We start from the raw sequence: 20,152 nt of genomic DNA, 5'->3' as shown, positions 1-20,152 counted from the left end.
AGAAAGTGTCTAGGTGTCCTCGCAAAAATAACCGTCCTTATAAAGTGTCTAGGTGTCTTCGCAGAAATACCCATCCTTGGAAAGTGTGTAGGTATCCTAGCAGAAATACCCATCCTTAGAAAGTGCCTAGGTGTCCTCGCATAAATACCCATCCTTGGAAAGTGTCTAGGTGTCCTCGTAGAAATATCCGTCCTTGGAAAGTGTCTAAATGTCCTCGCAGAAATACCAATCCTTATATAGTGTCTAGGTGTCCTTGCAGAAATACCCATCCTTCGAAAGTGTCTAGGTATCCTCGCAGAAATATCCATCCTTAGAAAGTGTCTGGGTGTCCTCGTAGAAATACCCATCCTTAGAAAGTGTCTAGGTGTCCTCGCAGAAATACCCAACCTTAGAAAGTGTCTAGGTGTCCTCGCAGAAATACCCATCCTTATAAAGTGTCTAGGTGTCCTCACAGAAATACCCATCCTTAGAAAGTGTCTAGGTGTCCTCGCAAAAATACCCATCCTTATAAAGTGTCTAGGTGTCCTCGCAGAAATACCCATCCTTAGAAAATGCATATTACTGGGCTATAGCTAACTGCATTGTTGATTCATCACACTCTTCCATATTTTGTCAAAGACAATTTCAGTGGTACATTGTATGAACTTCATCTGGTCAGAGCATGTATGCAAAGATAAATATATTTACCCTCAAATAAGGTATTTTGTAACCCAGATGAAATTGAAGTTTTCCAGTAACACACAAGTCAGTCCATTAAATTCATGATAAAACTTTATTGAAGTGTAGCAATTTGTCAAATTTTCTGTATGCCTTTTTCTAGCTGATAGTTTTTGTAATATTGTATAAGTTCATTTGTGATTCTAGGTTTGATCACTGTAAGGGCTTCCTCAAAATGGCGTGGCTGGACAGTCTGACTGTTGATGTCTTCTTGTAGGGCAAACATGGCAGCCTCGTGGCACACAGCTGAGACCTGCAAAACATCAAATACAGGTAAATGAGCAAATCACAGATTTTCGAACATAGGAAAATACACAGAGACAAAAAAAACCAATTACATGTAAATACAACATTATTAATCAGTGTGACAAGACCACATTTTTAATTAACGTATGTGTGTAGGTTTTTAAACACATTGAAAAAACCCACAAAGCTCAGTTTGGAAATGATTAGCTACGGTAAATCCCAAGTGACAATATTACAGACCTAACATAACTGCTATTTTTACACAGAATTGTGTTGGGTTTTTTTCTAATATTTTGATCTTTACTAGCTAGGATGAGATTCTTACTTCAGCACCAGAGTAGTCTTCTGTCTTCCTCACTAGATATTCAATGTCAACTTCTTTGTCTACTGGCATCTTGGCCATGTTAATCCTGAAGATTTCCTGTCTAGTCTCCGGGTCTGGTAGGGGTACATAGAGGATCCTATCTAACCTGCCAGGACGCATCAGGGCCTGATGGATACAGAAACAGATACATAAAATAGAGCCATCAAAGGACCAATATAAATATACAGCATGAGAAATAATTCTTTGAAAACGTCTAGACGTCTACTTCCCCTGTTTATTTATCAGTGGCATCAAAATAATATTGGGTTATAGTGAAAAAAACACTCACTGGTACAGAAAATATTGTCACAAGGTAAAAGTGGATGACACTGGTAGAGATCTATAGTCATAGTGGAAGGGATGTAACTCCCATAGCCACTTTAAAGTACAGATGACCATTCATTCTGACTCTAGTATACCTCTCCATACTGAGAACATTATATATAGGGTGGCCTACATACCAAACTTTACACTGTACCTTATCTATCATATCTGGTCATTTTGTAGCTGCGATAAGCATGACATCCTGTAAATTTCACACAGTACCTTATCTATCATATCGGGTCGGTTTGTTGCTGGAATCACTGTGACATATTGTAAATTTCACACAGTACCTTATCTATCATATCTGGTCAGTTTGTTGCTGCAATCACTGTGACATATTGTAAATTTTACATTGTACCTTATCTATCATATCGGGTCGGTTTGAAGCTGCGATCACCATGAAACTCTGTAAATTTTACTCTGTACCTTATCTATCATTTCTGGTCAGTTTGTTGCTGCAATCACTGTGACATATTGTAAATTTTACATTGTACCTTATCTATCATATCGGGTCGGTTTGTAGCTGCAATCACTGTGACATCCTGTAAATTTTACACAGTACCTTATCTATCATATCTGGTCGGTTTGTAGCTGCAATCTCTGTGACATCCTGTAAATTTTACACTGTACCTTATCTATCATATCGGGTCGGTTTGTAGCTGCAATCTCTACATCCTGTAAATTTTACACTGTACTTATCTATCATATCGTCGGTTGTAAAATTTTGACACAGTACCTATTATCATATCTTGACATCTATACCTTATATCATATCGGGTCGGTTTGTAGCTGCATCTTGCAATCTCTGTGACATCACTGTGACATCCTGTAAATTTTTACACAGTACCTTATCTATCATATCTGGTCGTTTGTAGCTGCGATCACTGTGACATCCTGTAAATTTTACACTGTACCTTATCTATCATATCGGGTCGGTTTGTAGCTGCGATCACTGTGACATCCTGTAAACCATCCACTCCATCTATCTCTGTCAAAAGCTGGGCCAGTACTCGATCACCAACATTACTACCTCCAGATGAACTGTTAAAACATAAATATTTATCTACAAACACATGATCACCAACATTACTACCTCCAGATGAACTATTAAGACATAAAATTGTATCTACAAGCACAAAAACCGATTATAAACATTTATACATAATACAATACAGTACCCTTTAGTTAGGAGCTATTTCAGTTATCTTGTCGAAGAAAATAACTGTTTTTACCATCAAGACTTAAATAATGTTCAAGATCTTAAAATCTGAGAAAGATGAAAAAAAAACATTTTCAGAAAAATTGCAATATGTAATAGAATATGACAATCTAAAAGGACATCTGTTTCCATTTCATTTGCTTGATAGTTTCCGGAGAGAAGATGCAGAGCTTTGAAAGATTCGCTAGAATTATTTGATGAAATTTTACTTTTAATTAGTAAAGTCCAACCAACATAATACAAATTTAGATAGTAAAAATTACAAAAACATGTTTAATAAAATCCCCTGCAAATAACATTCAATATCCTTCTATTCATTACCCATTTAGTACGAATCGTTAATACGAAAACCCGAGTAATATGTAACGTTTTACGAGTCACCTGGGTACTTTTTGTGTTGTTTTAATCCCACAAAAGTGCCAAAAGCAGAGTTGGTGAATTGTGACCTAGGCATGTTTTGATAATTGATCACTTCTGTGTGTCGACATATGTACTCCAATTATAGCCTACAGTGGATATCAACATTCATTGGATGGATAGTTTTCAGTAAACAATAGCTAGTATATCTTGTCCAAAGTCTCACTTTGCTTCATTTCTTTGTTTATTGTTCAATTGTCAACCCACTTAGTACAAAACACGCACTGTACGAAAGGATTTGAAGGGTCTCCAGGAATTTGTAATAGCCGGGTTGGACTGTAAAACGCTAAATAACAGGAATAAGTTACAAAGGCTGGTATGAACAGTCATTTTTATATTGATGTTTGTCCATTTTTACATTTTCATCTAAGACTTGAACTACTTTGAGTAAACACTAATGGATGGATTATTGTCAACTGGGAGCAGCAAAATTCAACAAGAGGCCCAGAGGGCCTGTATCGCTCACCTGGTTTTTTGTTAGTAATTATCACAATACTCTGACAATTAGAAAAATAAGCAAAATTGACTCCCAAAGTTTAATTTTGAATCACAACCATACAATGATGCTATTGATACCATACAAATATGCTATCCAATACATAGGTTCAGAGACAAAGTAATTTATATGAAAGTAGTAGCCTAATTGACCTTTTTGACCTCGCATCTATTGCCGTCTAAGGCCCCGGGGGTCAGCCCTATCATTTGTACAATTTCAAATCCCAACCCTATAAGGATGCTACCATTGCATTATAAGTGCTCTTCCATTCTTAGTTGCAGAGAAGAAGTCGTTTATATGGAAATAGCTAAATTAACCCCTTTTTAACCCCCCCTTCAGGCCCCCAGGGGGTCAGCCCCATCATTTGCAAAATTTTGAATCCAAACCCAATAAGGATGTAACCATTGCATTATGAGCGTAATCCCATGTTAAGTTGCAGAGAAAAAGTCATTTATATGGAAATTGACCACTTTTGACCCCGCCCCTCAGGCCCCCGGGGGTCAGCCCTATCATTTGCACAATTTGGAATCCCCACCCTATAAGGATGCTACCATTGCATTATGGGTGCTATACCATGCTTAGTTGCAGAGAAGAAGTCATTTATATGGAAATAGCCAAATTGACCCCTTTTTAACCCCGCCCCTCAGGCCTCCGGGGGGTCAGCCCTATCATTTGCACAATTTTGAATCCCCACACTATAAGGATGCTTCCATTGTACTATGGGTGCTATACCATGCTTAGTTTCAGAGAAGAAGTCGTTTATATGGAAATAGCTAAATTGGTCCCTTTTGGACCCCGCCCCTCAGGCCCCCGGGGGGGTCAGCCCCATCATTTGCAAAATTTGGAATCACCATCCTATAAGGATGCTACCATTGCATTATGGGTGCTATACCACGCTTAGTTGCAGAGAAGAAGTCATTTATATGGAAAAAGCCAAATTGACCCCTTTTGACCCCGCCCCTCAAGCCCCCCGGGGGGTCAGCCCTATCATTTGCACAATTTTGAATCCCCACCTTATAAGGATGGTACCATTGCATTATGGGTGCTATACCATGCTTAGTTTCAGAGAAGAAGTCGTTTATATGGAAATAGACAAATTGGCCCCTTTTGACCCCGCCCCTCAGGCCCCCAGGAGGTCAGCCCCATCATTTGTACAATTTTGACTCCCCACCCTATAAGGATGCTACCATTGCATTATGGATGTTATCCTATGCTTGGTTTCAGAGAAGAAGTCGTTTATATGGAAATAGCCAAATTTACCCCTTTTGACTCCGCCCCTCAGGCCCCCCCCCCTCCCGGGGTCAGCCCCATCATTTGTACAATTTTGAATCCCCACCCTATAACGATACTACCATTGCATTATGGGTGCTATACCATGCTTAGTTGCAGAGAAGAAGTCATTTATATGGAAATAGCCAAATTGACCCCTTTTGACCCCCGCCCCTCAGGCCCCCGGGGGGGTCAGCCCTATCATTTGCACAATTTTGAATCCCTACACTATAAGGATGCTACTATTGTACTATGGGTGCTATACCATGCTTAGTTTCAGAGAAGAAGTCGTTTATATGGAAATAGCCAAATTGGTCCCTTTTGACCCCGCCCCTCAGGCCCCCGGGGGGTCAGCCCTATCATTTGCACAATTTTGAATCCCTACACTATAAGGATGCTACTATTGTACTATGGGTGCTATACCATGCTTAGTTTCAGAGAAGAAGTCGTTTATATGGAAATAGCCAAATTGGTCCCTTTTGACCCCGCCCCTCAGGCCCCCGGGGGGTCAGCCCCTATCATTTGCACAATTTGGAATCCCCACCCTATAAGGATGCTACCATTGCATTATGGGTGCTATACCACGCTTAGTTGCAGAGAAGAAGTCATTTATATGGAAAAAGCCAAATTCACCCCTTTTGACCCCGCCCCTCAAGCCCCGGGGGGGTCAGCCCTATCATTTGCACAATTTTGAATCCCCACCCTATAAGGATGGTACCATTGCATTATGGGTGCTATAGCATGCTTAGTTTCAGAGAAGAAGTCGTTTATATGGAAATAGCCAAATTGGCCCCTTTTGACCCCGCCCCTCAGGCCCCCGGGAGGTCAGCCCCATCATTTGTACAATTTTGACTCCCCACCCTATAAGGATGCTACCATTGCATTATGGGTGTTATCCTATGCTTGGTTTCAGAGAAGAAGTCGTTTATATGGAAATAGCCAAATTTACCCCTTTTGACTCCGCCCCTCAGGCCCCCCCCTCCCGGGGTCAGCCCCATCATTTGTACAATTTTGAATCCCCACCCTATAACGATACTACCATTGCATTATGAGTGCTATTCCATGCTTAGTTTCAGAGAAGAAGTCGTTTATATGGAAATAGCCAAATTGACCCCTTTTGACCCCGCCCCTCAGGCCCCCAGGGGGTCAGCCCCATCATTTGTACAATTTTGAATCCCCACCCAATAAGGATGCTACCATTGCATTATGGGTGCTATACCACGCTTAGTTTGCAGAGAAGAAGTCATTTATATGGAAAAAGCCAAATTGACCCCTTTTGACCCCGCCCCTCAAGCCCCCGGGGGGGTCAGCCCTATCATTTGCACAATTTTGAATCCCCACCTATAACGATATCTACCATTGCATTATGAGTGCTATTCCTTGCTTAGTTTCAGAGAAGAAGTCGTTTATATGGAAATAGCCAAATTGACCCCTTTTGACCCCGCCCCTCAGGCCCCAAGGGGGTCAGCCCATCATTTGTACAATTTTGAATCCCCACCCTATAATGGATGCTACCATTGCATTATGGGTGCTATACAACCAGTTGCCATTTGTTGCAGATAGAAGAAGATCATTTATATGGAAAACAGCCAAATTCACCCCTTCTGACCCCGCCCCTCAAGCCCCCCAAGCGGGGGGGTCAGCCCTACATCATTTGCACAATTTTGAATCCCCAACCCCTATAACGAGATGGTTACCATTTGCATTATCCAGTGCTTATAGCATGCTTATACGTTTCTCGTCAGAACGAAGACGGTTTATATGGATTTAGCCAAAGTTGACAGCAGCCCCTCAGGCCCCAAGGGGGCCTTCCCTGAAAAATTGCATATTCTAACAATTTTGTGATGCCTCATCTGGACACTACCAACCCATAATGGGTACAAAACCATGCTCTGGTATTCCGAGAAGAAGTATTTAACATGTGGATAAACCCAAATTGAACCATTTTGGCTCCCGCCCCCTCAGGCCCCCGGGGAATCAGCCCATCATTTGTACAATTTTCGGGGGGGTGGGGTGGGGAGGAGATGGGTTGGGGGGGGGTGGGGATATCATTTGTCAATTTTGAGGCTATTGATCACCATTGCAATATGCTATCCAAATACATAGGTTCAAGAGACAAAGTAATTTATATGAAAATAGTAGCCTAATTGACCTTTTCATGACCTCGCATCTATTGCCGTCTAAGGCCCCCGGGGGTCAGCCACTATCATTTTGTACAATTTCAAATCCCAACCCTAATAAGGATGCTACCATTGCATTATAAGTGCTCTTCCATTCTTAGTTGCAGAGAAGAAGTCGTTTATATGGAAATAGCCAAATTGACCCCTTTTGACCCCATCCCTTCAGGCCCCCGGGGGGTCAGCCCCCATCATTTGCAAAATTTTGAATCCAAACCCTATAAGGATGTAACCATTGCATTATGAGCGTAATCCCATGTTAAGTTGCAGAGAAAAGGTCATTTATATGGAAATTGACACTTTTGACCCCACCCCTCAGGCCCCCGGGGGGTCAGCCCTATCATTTGCACAATTTTGAATTCCCCAGCCCTACTATAAGGATAACTACCATTGTATTATGGGTGCTATACAGTGCATAGTTTCAGAGAAGAAGTCATTTATATGGAAATAGCCAAATTGACCCTTTTGACCCCGCCCCTCAGGCCCCCGGGGGGTCAGCCCCATCATTTGCACAATTTTGAATCCCCACCCTACAAGGATGCTACCATTGCATTATGGGTGCTATACCATACTTAGTTTCAGAGAAGAAGTCGTTTATATGGAAATAGCCAAATTGACCCCTTTTGACCCCGCCCCTCAGGGCCCCCGGGGGTCAGCCCCATCATTTGCACAATTTGGAATCCCCACCCTATAAGGATGCTACCATTGCATTATGGGTGCTATACCATGCTTAGTTGCAGAGATGAAGAATCATTTATATGAAAATAGCCAAATTGACCCCTTTTGACCCCGCCCCTCAGGCCCCCCGGGGGTCAGCCCTATCATTTGCACAATTTTGAATCCCCACACTATAAGGATGCTACCATTGTATTATGGGTGCTATAACATGCTTAGTTTCAGAGAAGAAGTCGTTTATACGGAAATAGCCAAATTGGCCCCTTTTGACCCCGCCCCTCAGGCCCCCGGGGGGTCAGCCCCATTATTTGTACAATTTTGAATCCCCACCCTATAAGGATGCTACCATTGCATTATGGGTGCTATCCCATGCTTAGTTTCAGAGAAGAAGTCGTTTATATGGAAATAGCCAAATTGACCCCTTTTGACCCCGCCCCTCAGGCCCCCCGGGGGGTCAGCCCCATCATTTTGTACAATTTTGAATCCCCACCCTATAACGATACTACCATTGCATTATGAGTGCTATCTCATGCTTAGTTTCAGAGAAGAAGTCGTTTATATGGAAATAGCCAAATTGACCCCATTTGACCCCGCCCCTCAGGCCCCCGGGGGGTCAGCCCCATCATTTGTACAATTTTGAATCCCCACCCTATAAGGATGCTACCATTGCATTATGGGTGCTATCCCATGCTTGGTTTCAGAGAAGAAGTCGTTTATATGGAAATAGCCAAATTGACCCCATTTTGGCCCCGCCCCTCAGGCCCCCGGGGGGTCAGCCCCGTCATTTGTACAATTTTCAGTTAGTAGCCCAGAAAGATGCTACCAATCAAATTTTTGTTGAAATCCGACCAGCGGTTATGGAGAAGAAGTCGATTGTTGACGGACGATGGACGACGGGACGACGGACGACGGACGACGACCGGACGCTGCGGTATCCCATAAGCTCACCTCGGTCCTTTGGACCAGGTGAGCTAAAAAAGCACACTAGAGCTTCATGTTGAAATTGCCACTGTCCAGTTGCCATTTGTCCTCCAATAATTGCCAACTAAAATCAGTTCAATGCTTATATCAACAGCCATCTATTCTGATTGCCAGCACAACAATTGTGCCAGCTGGATTTAGGAAGGTTACATCATAGGGTTGCAGTGAAATTATATGTATACATATCTACCTTCCTCTTTCCACAGCCAGAGCATCAATCTCGTCAAAGAAGACAATAGATGGAGCAGCAGATCTAGCCTTCCTGAATACTTCTCTAACAGCTCTCTCTGACTCCCCAACCCACTTACTAAACAGCTCTGGTCCCTGAAATATTTTAACATATAAATTAATGAAATTGAAATCCTCCATATAAGGATATATTTTCAGTCATTAAAGGGGCTATAACTCTAAAAAAATAAAAAAATACATTGTATTTCAATTTAATCCTGATATGTATGCAAAGCAAAAAGGACAAAAAAAATTCAAAAGAAAATCAAACAATAGCGTTAAACCAGCACTCATCCTAAAGCAATAAGCCAATCAAATATGATCTATATAAAGTAGGTATGACCTTGACAGCCAGGAAGTTGAGTCCACTTTCGGTAGCCAGGGCTTTAGCTATCATAGTTTTGGAGCAGCCAGGTGGGCCATACATCAGTACTCCCCGGGGAGGTTTGATGCCCATCCTTAGGAATGCTTCAGGATGCTTCAATGGCCACTCCACTGCCTGCTTCAGCTTCAACTTCACCTCCTCCTGACCTCCAATGTCACTCCATAGTACCTACAGGGTCAAAGGTCACAAGGTACAAAAACTGAACTGAGAAAGAGCGAAGATGTAATAAAGTGATTGTAGGAAATGTATTTTCTCTGGTAGGACTGCTACATAATACTTAATTTAATAACTTAACAATTAATTTGTGCTATAATCTGAGGTGTTGTTTTTGTGTTATATTAATACATATTTGCACATCAGAAGTCTCTTAAAAATACTGAGCTTACCTTTGGGATTTCTAATTGAACCTCCCTCATTGCACTAGGCTGTACAATTGTCATAGCAACAGCCATATCATCCCTGGTAACAACAGCAGCAGGTGTCTCGTGAGTATCATCATGGTGGTGTAGGTGTCTCTTTACAGCATTAAAACTGGCTGTCAACAAAAATCTGTTGTCTCATTACAGTATTAAAACTGGCTGTCAACAAAAATCTGTTCTCATTACAGCATTAAAACTGGCTGTCAACAAAAATATCTTGTTCTCATTACAGCATTAAAACTGGCTGTCTTGTCAACAAAATCTGTCTCATTACAGCATTAAAACTGGCTGTCAACAAAAATCTGTTGTCTCATTACAGCATTAAAACTGGCTGTCAACAAAAATCTGTTCTCATTACAGCATTAAAACTGGCTGTCAACAAAAATCTGTTCAATCATTACAGCATTAAAACTGGCTGTCAACAAAAATCTGTTGTCTCATTACAGCATTAAAACTGGCTGTCAACAAAATCTGTTGTCTCATTACAGCATTAAAACTAGCTGTCAACAAAAATCTGTTGTCTCATTACAGTATTAAGACTAGCTGTCAACAAAAATCTGTTGTCTCATTACAGCATTAAAACTGGCTTCAACAAAAATCTGTTGTCTCTTTACAGTATTAAGACTGGCTGTCAACAAAACACTGTTCTCATTACAGCATTAAAACTGGCTGTCAACAAAAATCTGTTGTCTCATTACAGCATTAAAACTGGCTGTCAACAAAAATCTGTTGTCTCATTACAGCATTAAACTGGCTGTCACAAAAAATCTGTTGTCTCATTACAGCATTAAAACTGGCTGTCACTAAAAATCTGTTGTCTCATTACAGTATTAAGACTAGCTGTCAACAAAAATCTGTTGTCTCATTACAGCATTAAAACTAGCTGTCAACAAAAATCTGTTCTCATTACAGCATTAAAACTGGCTGTCAACAAAAATCTGTTGTCTCATTACAGCATTAAAACTGGCTGTCAACAAAAATCTGTTGTCTCATTACAGCATTAAAACTGGCTGTCAACAAAAATCTGTTGTCTCATTACAGCATTAAAACTGGCTGTCAACAAAAATCTGTTGTCTCATTACAGCATTAAAACTGGCTGTCAACAAAAATCTGTTGTCTCATTACAGCATTAAAACTGGCTGTCAACAAAAAATCTGTTGTCTCATTACAGCATTAAAACTGGCTGTCAACAAAAAATCTGTTGTCTCATTACAGTATTAAGACTAGCTGTCAACAAAAATCTGTTGTCTCATTACAGCATTAAAACTAGCTGTCAACAAAAATCTGTTGTCTCATTACAGTATTAAGACTAGCTGTCAACAAAAATCTGTTGTCTCATTACAGCATTAAAACTGGCTTCAACAAAAATCTGTTGTCTCTTTACAGTATTAAGACTGGCTGTCAACAAAACACTGTTATCTCTTTACGGTATTAAAACTGGCTGTCAACGAAGTTCTGTTGTCTTTTGACAGCATTGAAACTAGCTGTCTACCAAATTGCATCTCAGATGATCTCTTTAAACAAGACATGACATCCCAGTCCTTTACCACAAAAACTGAAACTGAATTAGGTGAAATTTCCAGAAATATATACATGGCAAAACATAAAAAACCAGCATGGTCTATCTTTAGATTACTTATCACAATCACAAATGAGTTTTTTTGAATTCTGAATCATGAAAATGTGTCAAGTCCTTGTGTTCAGAGACAATTCCCTGATTACAATTTACAGTTGTCATCTTACCTTGCTGACAAACATATGCCAGATCTGCCCCAACATAACCATGTGCTGTGTCTGCCACCTCTGTCATATCCCCTATGCTCAGGGAATGGGGCACTGCAGAAAACAGGTGCTGTAGTATCTGAAAAGATAATCCAATTATAGTAAAAGTTTTCTTAAAACTAAAAAAAACCCATATGTTTGAAGATATCATTTCATAAATTAAATGTAACATTTAAAGAAGATTATGTGTTTGAAACAAAACAGATATATGAAGTAGGCAGTACATTTCAACCTGTTACCTTTTTCATTATGACAAACGTATATAATAGTTTATAGACATTGACAGTAAGGGTAAGGATCCTGACCTCCAGTCTATCTTTTGCTGTTGGAACACCAATTTCAATTTCTCTGTCGAAACGTCCTGGTCTTCTAATAGCAGGGTCGAGAGTGTCTGGTGTACAGCATGCTGCAACCACCATCACAAACCGCTTACTGGCCTGGGAAATTAGACATGATAATGTTACAAAAAAAAAACACTTTTATTTCTTACTCTATCATTTATAGAATTCTTAGCAAAAGCAGAGGCCTAAGGAGACCCCTGTATTGCTTCTCTGAGCCTCATGGTAAGTGAGTAGTTGGTTAAAGAACTCAAACCCATTGATATTGACAAGGTAGGTAAGAGATATTGATTTGAACAACCTTGGTCGGCCTATACTACAGCAATAGTAGATCAGGTGTCTGAGCCTATTCACTTGTATATGTTTTTAGTATATATGTTTAAGCATGATGGTAATTCTGGACCAATTCAATTTATTCCAACAAACGTAGTAATCCTAATTACTTCAATATATGATAAAACTAGACCTTTGATGTTACATAATTACAAAAAAAATTGTTTATTACTAAGGCAGGTGTCTGAGCAACAATTGTTTTAAAAAACAAAAACATTTACATTCAATTGATGGAAGAAAAAAGGTTTAAAATATTAATGATTAGTTTAATCGTTCAGCATCAAATTCCATCATTTTATGTTCTAGAAGCTACTAACAGTTTCTAGTTTAGCTTACTTACTGTTTCTAGTTTAGCTTACTTACACTTTCTATTTTAGCTCACTTACTGTTTCTAGTTTAGCTTACTTACATTTATTCTCTAATCTAGCTTAAACTTACAGTTTCTATTTTAGCTTACTTACAGTTTCTATTTTAGCTTACTTACAGTTTCTAATCTAGCTTACTTACAGTTTCTATTTTAGCTTACTTACATTTATTCTCTAATCTAGCTTATACTTACAGTTTCTATTTTAGCTTACTTACAGTTACTTTTCTAGCTTACTAACAATTACTTTTCTAGCTTACTTACAGTTACTTTTCTAGCTTACTAACAGTTACTTTTCTAGCTTACTAACAGTTACTTTTCTAGCCTACTTACAGTTTCTAGTCTAACTTACTTACATTTTCTAGTCTAGCTTACTTAGTTACTTTTCTAGCTTACTAACAGTTACTTTTCTAGCTTACTTAGTTACTTTTCTAGCTTACTAACAGCTACTTTTCTAGCATACTAACAGTTACTTTTCTAGCCTACTTACAGTTACTTTCCTGGACTACTTACAGTTACTTTTCTAGCTTACTAACAGTTACTTTTCTAGCTTACTAACAGTTACTTTTCTAGCCTACTTACAGTTACTTTTCTAGCTTACTAACAGTTTCTTTTCTAGCCTACTTACAGATACTTTTCTAGCTTACTAGCAGTTACTTTTCTAGCTTACTTACAGTTACTTTTCTAGCCTACTTACAGTTACTTTTCTAGCTTACTAACAGTTACTTTTCTAGCCTACTTACAGTTACTTTTCTAGCCTATTTACAGTTACTTTTCTAGCCTACTTACAGTTACTTTTCTAGCCTACTAACAGTTACTTTTCTAGCTTACGTACAGTTACTTTTCTAGCTTAATAACAGTTACTTTTCTAGCCTACTTACAGTTACTTTTCTAGCTTACTTACAGTTACTTTTCTAGCCTACTAACATTTTCTAGCTTACTAACAGTTACTTTTCTAGCCTACTTACAGTTACTTTTCTAGCCTACTTACAGTTACTTTTCTAGCTTACTAACAGTTTCTTTTCTAGCCTACTTACAGATACTTTTCTAGCTTACTAGCAGTTACTTTTCTAGCTTACTTACAGTTACTTTTCTAGCCTACTTACAGTTACTTTTCTAGCTTACTAACAGTTACTTTTCTAGCCTACTTACAGTTACTTTTCTAGCCTACTTACAGTTACTTTTCTAGCCTATTTACAGTTACTTTTCTAGCCTACTTACAGTTACTTTTCTAGCCTACTAACAGTTACTTTTCTAGCCTACTTACAGTTACTTTTCTAGCCTACTAACAGTTACTTTTCTAGCCTACTTACAGTTACTTTTCTAGCCTACTTACAGTTACTTTTCTAGCTTACTAACAGTTACTTTTCTAGCCTACTTACAGTTACTTTTCTAGCCTATTTACAGTTACTTTTCTAGCCTACTTACAGTTACTTTTCTAGCCTACTAACAGTTACTTTTCTAGCCTACTTACAGTTACTTTTCTAGCTTACTAACAGTTACTTTTCTAGCCTACTTACAGTTACTTTTCTAGCCTACTTACAGTTACTTTTCTAGCCTATTTACAGTTACTTTTCTAGCCTACTTACAGTTACTTTTCTAGCCTACTAACAGTTACTTTTCTAGCCTACTTACAGTTACTTTTCTAGCCTACTTACAGTTACTTTTCTAGCTTAATAACAGTTACTTTTCTAGCCTACTTACAGTTACTTTTCTAGCTTACTAACAGTTACCTTTCTAGCCTACTTACAGTTACTTTTCTAGCCTACTTACAGTTACTTTTCTAGCCTACTTACAGTTACTTTTCTAGCTTACTAACAGTTACTTTTCTAGACTACTTACAGATACTTTTCTAGCTTACTAGCAGTTACTTTTCTATCCTACTTACAGTTACTTTTCTAGCCTACGTACAGTTACTTTTCTAGCCTACTAACAGTTACTTTTCTAGCCTACTTACAGTTACTTTTCTAGCTTAATAACAGTTACTTTTCTAGCCTACTTACAGTTACTTTTCTAGCCTACGTACAGTTACTTTTCTAGCCTACTAACAGTTACTTTTCTAGCCTACTTACAGTTACTTTTCTAGCTTACTAACAGTTACCTTTCTAGCCTACTTACAGTTACTTTTCTAGCCTACTTACAGTTACTTTTCTAGCCTACTTACAGTTACTTTTCTAGCTTACTAACAGTTACTTTTCTAGACTACTTACAGATACTTTTCTAGCTTACTAACAGTTACTTTTCTATCCTACTTACAGTTACTTTTCTAGCCTACGTACAGTTACTTTTCTAGCCTACGTACAGTTACTTTTCTAGCCTACGTACAGTTACTTTTCTAGCCTACTTACAGTTACTTTTCTAGCCTACGTACAGTTACTTTTCTAGCCTACTTACAGTTACTTTTCTAGCCTACTAACAGTTACTTTTCTAGCCTACTTACAGTTACTTTTCTAGCTTACTAGCAGTTACTTTTCTATCCTACTTACAGTTACTTTTCTATCCTACTTACAGTTACTTTTCTAGCCTACTTACAGTTACTTTTCTAGCTTACTAGCAGTTACTTTTCTAGCCTACTTACAGTTACTTTTCTAGCTACTACTAACATTTTCTAGCTTACTAACAGTTACTTTTCTAGCCTACTTACAGTTACTTTTTCTAGCCTACTTACAGTTACTTTTCTAGCTTACTAACAGTTTACTTTTCTAGCCTACTTACAGATACTTTTCTAGCCTACTAGCAGTTACTTTTCTAGCTTACTTACAGTTACTTTTCTAGCCTACTTACAGTTACTTTTCTAGCTTACTAACAGTTACTTTTCTAGCCTACTTACAGTTACTTTTCTAGCCTACTTACAGTTACTTTTCTAGCCTATTTACAGTTACTTTTCTAGCCTACTTACAGTTACTTTTCTAGCCTACTTACAGTTACTTTTCTAGCTTACGTACAGTTACTTTTCTAGCTTAATAACAGTTACTTTTCTAGCCTACTTACAGTTACTTTTCTAGCCTACTTACAGTTACTTTTCTAGCCTACTTACAGTTACTTTTCTAGCTTACTAACAGTTACTTTTCTAGACTACTTACAGATACTTTTCTAGCTTACTAGCAGTTACTTTTCTATCCTACTTACAGTTACTTTTCTAGCCTACTTACAGTTACTTTTCTAGCTTACTAGCAGTTACTTTTCTAGCCTACTTACAGTTACTTTTCTAGCCTACTAACATTTTCTAGCTTACTAACAGTTACTTTTCTAGCCTACTTACAGTTACTTTTCTAGCCTACTTACAGTTACTTTTCTAGCTTAATAACAGTTACTTTTCTAGCCTACTTAGTTACTTTTCTAGCCTACTTACAGTTACTTTTCTAGCCTACTTACAGTTACTTTTCTAGCTTACTAACAGTTACTTTTCTAGCCTACTTACAGTTACTTTTCTAGCCTACTTACAGTTACTTTTCTAGCCTACTTACAGTTACTTTTCTAGCCTACTTACAGTTACTTTTCTAGCCTACTTACAGTTACTTTTCTAGCCTACTTACAGTTACTTTTCTAGCCTACTTACAGTTACTTTTCTAGCCTACTTACAGTTTCTATTCCATCCATCAGTGTAAGAAGTGTTGCCACCAAACGTTTCTGAGATTCATTTTGTGTGCTGTCTCTCCTTGGGAACAGAGAATCCACATCGTCCATAATAATTAGACTTGGCGACCTGTAACCAAGATATAAATGCTTTAGCATTTGCACAAATGGATTGTATACCTGATAATCTGTATTAACTAAGATTACTTTTATTATCTACACAATGTATAAAAGTCAAAAACAATATTTAGTGTCTATACCAAAATATGCAATGTTTGGTGACCTGTTAGTAATCAGAATCAAGTCACACACTCTAAGACTTTTACTTATTACCAGTAAATGAAGAAGATATTTTTGGTGATGATATCAACAATTTACACACCTTTCCTCAGCTTCTTTGAACACATTTCTTAGATTCCCTTCGGACTCTCCATAAAACCTGCAACCCATCAGATATACATTATAGCATTACTTTTAGAATGGATGTTGTTTACAAAAGAAACCGCATACAACATCTGATTCTGAAGTATTTCATATACACAGAAATCACAAAGTAGAAGTTAAATAGTAAGTATTGTGTACAAACTTACTTGCTGATAATATCTGAGGAGTTGACCTGTATCACATGAAGACCTGGCTGATTGGCTAATGCCTTCAGCAGCATAGTCTTCCCCGTACCTGGGGGACCAAACAGCAACACACCTCGGGGCAGGGGCAGACCTGTTTTAAATACAAAAATGATTAAATCCTAGTATTAAACAATGTTCTATTTCATGTATGATTGACTTCATAAAGGTTTCATCCATCTTTTAGTTAGAACAGTGTTAAGACAGATTCACTTCCCTTAGCATCAACACATCAACATAGATATTTGACATGTATGATAATTGCTCCTTTACACTTTTTCATTATTTTAACACAATCTGATTTTGAATGCACAATATGTATCTGAATAAACAGAAGGAAAAGTAAGTATATTACATTTATAATCATATAATTTCTATGCATAAAAGATAATTTTTACGAATAGCAGAAAAATAGCACTTGAAATATATAGCGTTATATACCCATGGTATATACTGACCGTACAACTTAAACAGATCTGGGGAGTGAAGAGGCAGGTGTATCATCTCCTTTAATGATACAATCTGTTTTGACAGGCCTCCAATCATATCAAATGTTACAGATTTCTTCTTTGACTCTGTCAGCTCATCTGTGATCGGTTTAGAAATAACAACTCTTGTTCTTTCTGTCACTTTATAGAATGTTCTTATGTCTTCTTTCACATTGTCTCCAGTTACTTTTTGGGGAGTCTGGAAGTTGGCATCTATCATTGAGCGATTTTTAATGTCTGGAGTGCTGGCCGGTGAGCTCACACTACTGAAGCTACTGTTATCAGAGCCCCTGAGTGGTGTAGATGTGATTCCAGTATCGGATAGGAACGACAGATTGGAGTCTGTAGACAGGTCCAACTGAGATAGGTCCGATGTCAGATCCTGTACCCTACTGGTGTCTGCTCTGTCACATGATATGTGGACTTTCCTCTCACATACATTCCAAGGACTGACCTCTGTAACCTTCAGTCGACACTTTTGTCCATAATATGACATGCTTATATCATTCCCAGGTGTAAGAGATTTTCCACCTACAAAAAATAACATAGAGTTTAGGACCAACCAGGTGATATAAAAGTGACTGATTAATCCACAAATTGACAATTAACATAAATCTATATACCCGGTACTGTATTTTATTAGACAGAGCTATTTGTCCTATAAAGCATAAACTGCTTGTATAAGACTTATTTACCCTTAGAAATAAAATGCAGAATACCAAACCGTTATTTCAATGTCAATATAATTAATATAATATAATATAAATAAAAATAAAAAAATAAATTTGCACGGTATACACTCATTATTCAGGACATATTTACAAGAACATTCCGCCTTAATTTTCCTCCGTATTTTATCAATGAAACTTCCTTGGATAAGGAACAATCATTCCATTTAATGTTCAATGCTCTCAATCAAAACTCTGTCTATCCTTATTTAAAATGAGTCATGCATGTTTTAATAGCAATATTTACCTCAAATGCCATGTATTATATATACATGTATCAGTAAAACTTGTGAAAGCTATCTGTCCTGTCTTAATTTTAATATAATAATCATATTAATGTAATACAATAAAAAAGAACACATGAGTTGTGATACATACACATAAAGTGCTTCAGGTATTTTTCAAACTGATCATCTCCAAAGACATCATTCCATTCTCTAAAAGGGGCAAAAGAAAAAAAAAGAAAATATTAACTGTACAGTCTAAGTTTAAAGTGTGGTTTAATTCTAGACTGATATATTTTTGTGCAAATGGAATAAATTATAACAATAAATATCTTTATTGCAAGCAGAATGATTGAATTATCACAAAGTAATTACGGCATTTGGCAATACTATTAGCTGATGGATAAGGGGAGATCACTCAATGTAAAGTGTCATTCCAGATATATCAATGTTGAAATTGTTCTTTCTCTGTAGAATTATATATGTATATATATATACAGGTAGATAGAATATATACCTAAGTGAAAACAACACCTGGGCAGCTGGTGTTGGTTGTAGCTGTAGAGCAGATACTGAAACTAGTTCTCCAGACTGTCTCCCCAGGATATCCAATGTCTCCTGACTCACTTGTATAGAGCCTGGAGACACAGACGCTGATGGCCATGCTATCCTGATATACTGTCCATTGACAATGCATGGCTTCCCTATCGAAAGGCCACACATCATCATAGAGCTCACATTCAGCAAGATAATGCCATCCTGCATCTGACTTGGTAAATTTGGTCCTGTGTAATATATACATAATAATAATTAGTCGACAATAGCAATTAAAATAAAATATCTGACTTCTCTCCAGAAGATATTGTGACTTATACTGATGTATTGTCTCTCCAAAACTGCTTTTCATGTTTTCAAATGGGAATGCAACAGAAGATTTATAATGTTGTAGAGTCACAAAAGTCATTAACTTACTGTTGAAACTACATGTATCATCACCTTCTTAACAATTTAATTAAAACAAATTATATGTTAATTTTCATAACACGGGTCACCTAAGGTTTCCCGCCGTTGTCATTAAATCACCGTGCCTTAGTTGACTATCATTGTACCAGACGGCAAAACAGCGAAATAAGTCTACACTATGAACATAGATTACGTAGGAAATCTTGCAGTTGTTTGAGGTTGTAACCTCATCTTAGGCCATCGATATACATTTTATTATGTTATTTTCAGTGCTTTTAATTTGTGGATTGGAAAGGTAGTGGGCCTTTAATTGGCAGCTCATGCAATAATATAAATCCAATAAAACTATACCAATTCAAATTTCATTAATTTCAATAACGGCTCTATTTTTTAATCTATATTTTTCATTACACAAGTGTCATTAATTCCATTCTAGAAATATTTTACAAAAGGCAAAATAGAAAAATTACTATCAGCTGATTGGTAAGGGGAGATCACTCCATATAAAGTGTCATTCCAGATATATCCATGTTGAAATTGCTCCTTCTCTGTGGAATTTTGGCATTCTTTCAAATGCTTTGATAAATCCTTAGTGTTTATGACACACAAACAACGGACACATTGTTGCCATTCCGGCTTTTGAATCTTTGGTTTAGCTGGCATGCTGGAGCATCAGCCGTTTCCGTACTTCTTGTAATCTTCTGCTTTCGTTTTGTCAACACGTGCAGTGATCTCGCTCCATTCTCGCGAGAGTATACAAGTATTTCACAATCGAATTTCTATTTGTGATTATTTTTTTCACTTTTTGGCCTT

General features: G+C 37.8%; 1 protein-coding gene across 1 annotated transcript; it reads right to left on the bottom strand.

Moving 5' to 3' along the window:
* Positions 1–758: 758 nt before the first annotated feature.
* Positions 759–20,072, bottom strand: LOC138327567 (ATPase family gene 2 protein homolog A-like). The gene is made up of 15 exons (XM_069273755.1): positions 19,810–20,072; positions 18,894–19,161; positions 18,531–18,589; positions 17,395–17,955; positions 16,901–17,030; positions 16,693–16,749; positions 16,317–16,440; positions 12,005–12,136; positions 11,661–11,778; positions 9,885–10,033; positions 9,457–9,666; positions 9,076–9,209; positions 2,566–2,692; positions 1,289–1,453; positions 759–970 (listed from the first exon to the last, which is right to left on the bottom strand). Exons 1-15 carry the CDS (start codon positions 20,000–20,002, stop codon positions 794–796), a joined length of 2,604 nt encoding a protein of 867 aa, XP_069129856.1. The 5' UTR covers positions 20,003–20,072; the 3' UTR covers positions 759–793.
* Positions 20,073–20,152: the final 80 nt, after the last annotated feature.

Source organism: Argopecten irradians, chromosome 7 (genome assembly GCF_041381155.1).
Source record: "Argopecten irradians isolate NY chromosome 7, Ai_NY, whole genome shotgun sequence".
Classification (NCBI taxonomy): Eukaryota; Metazoa; Mollusca; class Bivalvia; order Pectinida; family Pectinidae; genus Argopecten; species Argopecten irradians.
Note: the sequence above shows the minus strand (reverse complement) of the source record. Positions and strands in the feature narration are given on the sequence as shown.

What these genes read in the sequence shown, in the direction of transcription:
- LOC138327567 (XM_069273755.1), bottom strand. Translation starts at nt 20,002, where the DNA reads ATGCCAGCTAAACCAAAGATTCAAAAGCCGGAATGGCAACAATGTGTC. An exon ending in TTCAATTAGAAATCCCAAAG is followed by an intron (nt 9,667 to 9,884) that starts GTAAGCTCAGTA and finishes TTGACCCTGTAG; the next exon opens with GTACTATGGAGTGACATTGG. An exon ending in GACCCGATATGATAGATAAG is followed by an intron (nt 1,454 to 2,565) that starts GTACAGTGTAAA and finishes TGTATCCATCAG; the next exon opens with GCCCTGATGCGTCCTGGCAG.